Source organism: Perca fluviatilis, chromosome 21 (genome assembly GCF_010015445.1).
Source record: "Perca fluviatilis chromosome 21, GENO_Pfluv_1.0, whole genome shotgun sequence".
NCBI classification, from domain to species: domain Eukaryota; kingdom Metazoa; phylum Chordata; class Actinopteri; order Perciformes; family Percidae; genus Perca; species Perca fluviatilis.
Genome location: NC_053132.1, coordinates 10,339,280 through 10,343,406, shown reverse-complemented (window position 1 = coordinate 10,343,406; position 4,127 = coordinate 10,339,280). Strand labels below are relative to the sequence as shown.

The 4,127-nt window shown below is 43.6% G+C and overlaps 1 protein-coding gene and 1 non-coding gene across 2 annotated transcripts; one reads left to right on the top strand and one right to left on the bottom strand.

Moving 5' to 3' along the window:
• The first annotated feature begins 808 nt into the window (after window positions 1-808).
• trnal-uag lies at window positions 809-890 on the top strand. Its single transcript has one exon. It is a non-coding gene; the product is annotated as a tRNA-Leu (tRNA).
• Window positions 891-1,312: 422 nt separating this feature from the next.
• tha1 (threonine aldolase 1) lies at window positions 1,313-3,790 on the bottom strand. Its single transcript, XM_039788466.1, has 7 exons — window positions 3,355-3,790; window positions 3,053-3,136; window positions 2,880-2,968; window positions 2,602-2,787; window positions 2,282-2,419; window positions 1,905-2,097; window positions 1,313-1,825 (listed from the first exon to the last, which is right to left on the bottom strand). The coding sequence occupies exons 1-7, from the start codon at window positions 3,719-3,721 to the stop codon at window positions 1,518-1,520; spliced, it is 1,365 nt and encodes a 454-aa protein (XP_039644400.1). The 5' UTR covers window positions 3,722-3,790; the 3' UTR covers window positions 1,313-1,517.
• Window positions 3,791-4,127: the final 337 nt, after the last annotated feature.

Sequence of the window (4,127 nt, the reverse complement as noted above, 5' to 3'; positions counted from 1 at the left end):
ATCAACCAATCAGATCCACGAAGCATATGAAAATACAACCACAAGCCCGCCCCTGCTGCTGCAGGCAAAGCATAGCTCGTTAGCTCCTGCAAGCAAGCAACATGTCGGTAAAGGAGATTTGCCGTTTGTGTAACAAGAATTTAGGAATAAAAGGCCCCATTTCAGGTTTCTGGACCATATTCCAAAAGAAGGATCCAAGAGAAAAAAAGCATTAGCGAGTGGCTAACAGAATTGGGGCTACCGCTGTCTGAAAATACTGGTTAGCTGATTGGATAAACCATCTGTCTAAAACCAACGCTGATTGGCCCGGTCGTTTGGCTAACGGCTCCAAATTTTCTCTATCTCAAGATGCCAGACTGATCTGCGAGTGGAAAACTGGAGCTCGCGAGATCAGGACGGTCTCACGAGGCTATTTGAAAGCATGCACTGGACAAATTACACCTAGCAACGTAACGTTACTCCACCTCGTGAGGAAACACGGAGAGCTTGTCAAGAATTTCCGACTACACATAAGTTATATATTAGGTAGAGTGCAACAGGTAACATGTCACATAACAAAATGCAAGCTAGACGCTATGCCAACTTATTTATGTGCAGCATGTTTACCAAATAGAGTTTGGTAGTTAGCGCTAGCTACCCCGTGTGGATGGTCAGCTAACTTGCCTAACTAGCAATGACACGTTAGCATTTCTGTGCAACCGTTGCCGTTCAGTTTGTGACTCAACGTTACAAATAGCTAGCCAGTAGAGTTGACTAAATGTACCTGCAATTTAAATAAATTGTTTAGTCCGTTTTTGTTGGATAACATGGTAGCGTGGCCGAGTGGTCTAAGGCGCTGGATTTAGGCTCCAGTCATTTCGATGGCGTGGGTTCGAATCCCACCGCTGCCAGAATTTTTTGATTTGTTTTGGTTTTCTTTAAATATCAGCCATAAACAATATTAGTCATACAATTGGTAGTAGAAAGAAAAAACAAAAAAGGTTTTTAACTCTTTTCAGCTACAATCACTACATGTATAGCAGGGAATAATACACCAGTGCCATCGTGTGGCTGTATGGTTACTGCATTGTAAAGCCCCTTCTCTCTAACAATACTGTACATTTCCATGACCTAATAAGACAGATGCAAATATGTCTTAATGCTAAATAGTAGAAATATGAGATATCACCTTTTTGCAACATAGCCCAAACCAGAATAAGACAAAATAATAAGAATAGAATTCTTTTTTAAAACCTCTTAATTGAAATATCATTAACCAAAACTGTTCTAAGTAACTCTACTGTGTCTCTCTAATAAAAAATTAAAAAGGACAGTGGTTTAATATATTTAATAAGGATTACAAATGTCTGAATTCAATGAAATTAATAATGATATAAAGATATCCAAAGTGACTCCAGTTGTACAGTATTTGATGTGTTATGTGTTGACATAATTTAGTCTCTTTCTAGATTCATATGTGAAAATGTTCTATGATCAGTACTAGTGATTGAACTACACATCTTGAGAAGTATCAGGCTTCACTGGGCCCTGACTTTATCCTTTAAGAACTGAGAAGCCACAAATTGCATTTTCCGGATGGCCAGCTGGGTATCTTCAGGGGAAATGCCAAGATGCCATACAGCCCGAACTGAATTTTCAAAATGGGGGTACATGAGAACTTGTATCCCCTGTCCCAGTGCTGCCTCCTCTCCCTCGCCAACCTCACTCATGCAAGCACAGAACTCAGAGGGGCTTAAACTGGTCTCCTGTAGACGGAAACGCAGGATGTTTGTCTCCACGGCGGCCATGTCTACAGCAAATAGAGGAGGGTCACAGTCGAGCAGAGCTGGGAGAGGTGAAGAAAAGAAGTTACGAGCAGGCAGTTCATGATTTAATTTTCAAAGACAGAAATATGAGCTGCTCACCTTGAGCAAAAGTTTTTGCATTGTGGTGATCCTCCTCCAGTCGTCCTACCATCTTTAGTAAAGACAGTTTTCCAGCTGCTGCCAGTATACCAGCCTGCCGCATCCCCCCACCCAGGGCTTTACGGCACCGCACGGCCCGGGATATGAAGTCTTGGGGTCCAGCTAGCATGGTTCCCACGGGGGCACCCAAACCCTGTTACACACATGTGAATTGGACTTTGAGAAGTTTTATTTTGTTTGTCTAGATGAGTTCTTTGTTGGTTCTGACTCTGCTCACGTGTTAATGTTACAATAAATGCACATGAATTTGTATGTATGGATCCATTCTATGTGTATGTGTGTGTGTGTGTTAGTTAGTGTGTAATTTGCAGTCCCACCTTGGAGAGGCACACACTCACAGTGTGTGTGTGCTGCAGTATGGTGGATGGAGGCACCCCCTGGGCCACAGCAGCGTTCATCACCCTGGCGCCATCCATGTGAACAGACAGACCGTATCTATCTGCCAAAGCACGAACCTTGGAGATGGAAACAAACCTGTGAGAGCTGCTGGATTCTCCATTCTCTTGTAGCGAGGCAAGTATCACAGCTGCTTTCACATGTTGACATATACAACTTTTTATATCACCATGATCTATACACACACACACACACACACACACACACACACACACACACACACACACACACACACACACACCTCCTGCAGGAAGGTCAGAGGTAGCACACGCCCTCCCTGTATGTTGTGTGTGTTCTCAACACATATGAGGCGTGAGCGGGGATAGTGGGGGTCAGGGTAACCGTGGCGGATCTTCGATTCCAGCTGCTCCAGGTCAAATGAGCCATCAGTGAGGGTGGTCACTGTGGTGGCGTGGACACCAGCCAGCTGTGGCAACACACAAACACACACTGAATGCACTGAGGAAGGAGAGGTGCATTGGGCCTGACCACAGGGGTCTGCTGCTTTGTTACATTCACCTGTGCGCTCCCTCCTTGCTCATAGATGTGTAAATGTGACAGATCGCCTACAATCATCTCGTCGCCTCGCTCCCTGCAGTGCACCATCACTGCACAACGAGATGCATGCACAGTCATGACCATTCTGACATTATTAAATGGTTTTAGACTTTGCCAATAAATGCGAAGCTTACCTGCGATGAGATTACTCATGGTTCCAGAGGGAACGAACAGAGCGGCCTCCATCCCAAACATATCAGCTGCAATTTTCTGTAACTCTGCAGAAATTTGTCAAATAGGCCAACTGCAAAGTTTAGGGAGCATGCAGGTGTGAATGCATTATTGAACCACCACATACAGTAGAATATATTTTTAATATGTATGCTATATATATATATAAAATATGATTGTATACAAAACATAGGCTATGATATTATTTGTAACTATTTCTGATTTGGTCACTACGCAATAATGGTTCGGCTGAATCGGCTCTAACCGTTTACACTCGGGTCTTCTCTCATCACGTCATCTCCGACCTCGGCCTCCGCCATGGCCTGCCTCATTGCCGGCCCGGGCTTGGTCACCGTGTCGCTGCGGAGGTCCACCACCCGGACGTGGGCCGCCCCGCCCGGTCCTGGGCACCTGGGTTTGCCGGTGTTGTTGTAGTAGCCCCGCGCGGAGCTCGGTCCTAACACGACAGCCACTGCATCTCGTGCACTGAGCGGTTTGCTCAAAGCGACGAGACCATGGTTCACAAATTTAAACAAAGCTCTGCCGGAAAAGGTTTTCAGAGACATGATGCTGCTCTTACAACAATGTTTATGAGACTTATATCGAACTTTGGATCGTTCACTTGTAATCATTGTCTGCAAGGAAAGCTAATGGATGACTGATCAGCATGCACAGAGAGAAGTGTGGGCCTCAAGGTGGCGCCGTTATCCCAACAAAGCTAATTATACTGAACGTGAACTCTGAAAAATATCAAAATGCTCTGTTTCGATGTAACTCTGGATAGTCGATACTTAATAGAAATTAATAGTAACTCGTGTAATTTCAAAACTGTAGCTATTTAACATAATCCAATGAATTAATGAACTCTTTTACTTTTACATACTTAAACCAAACATATATATTTAGATTTTTCACTTAGGCTATATAGATTGCAAACAAAATAACAACGTAACTACAGTCTACAGTCTAACGCAATCCATTACAACAGACCTGCAATTAATTTGTTGTTCATATTATTTAGACTTGGTAAATTATGAG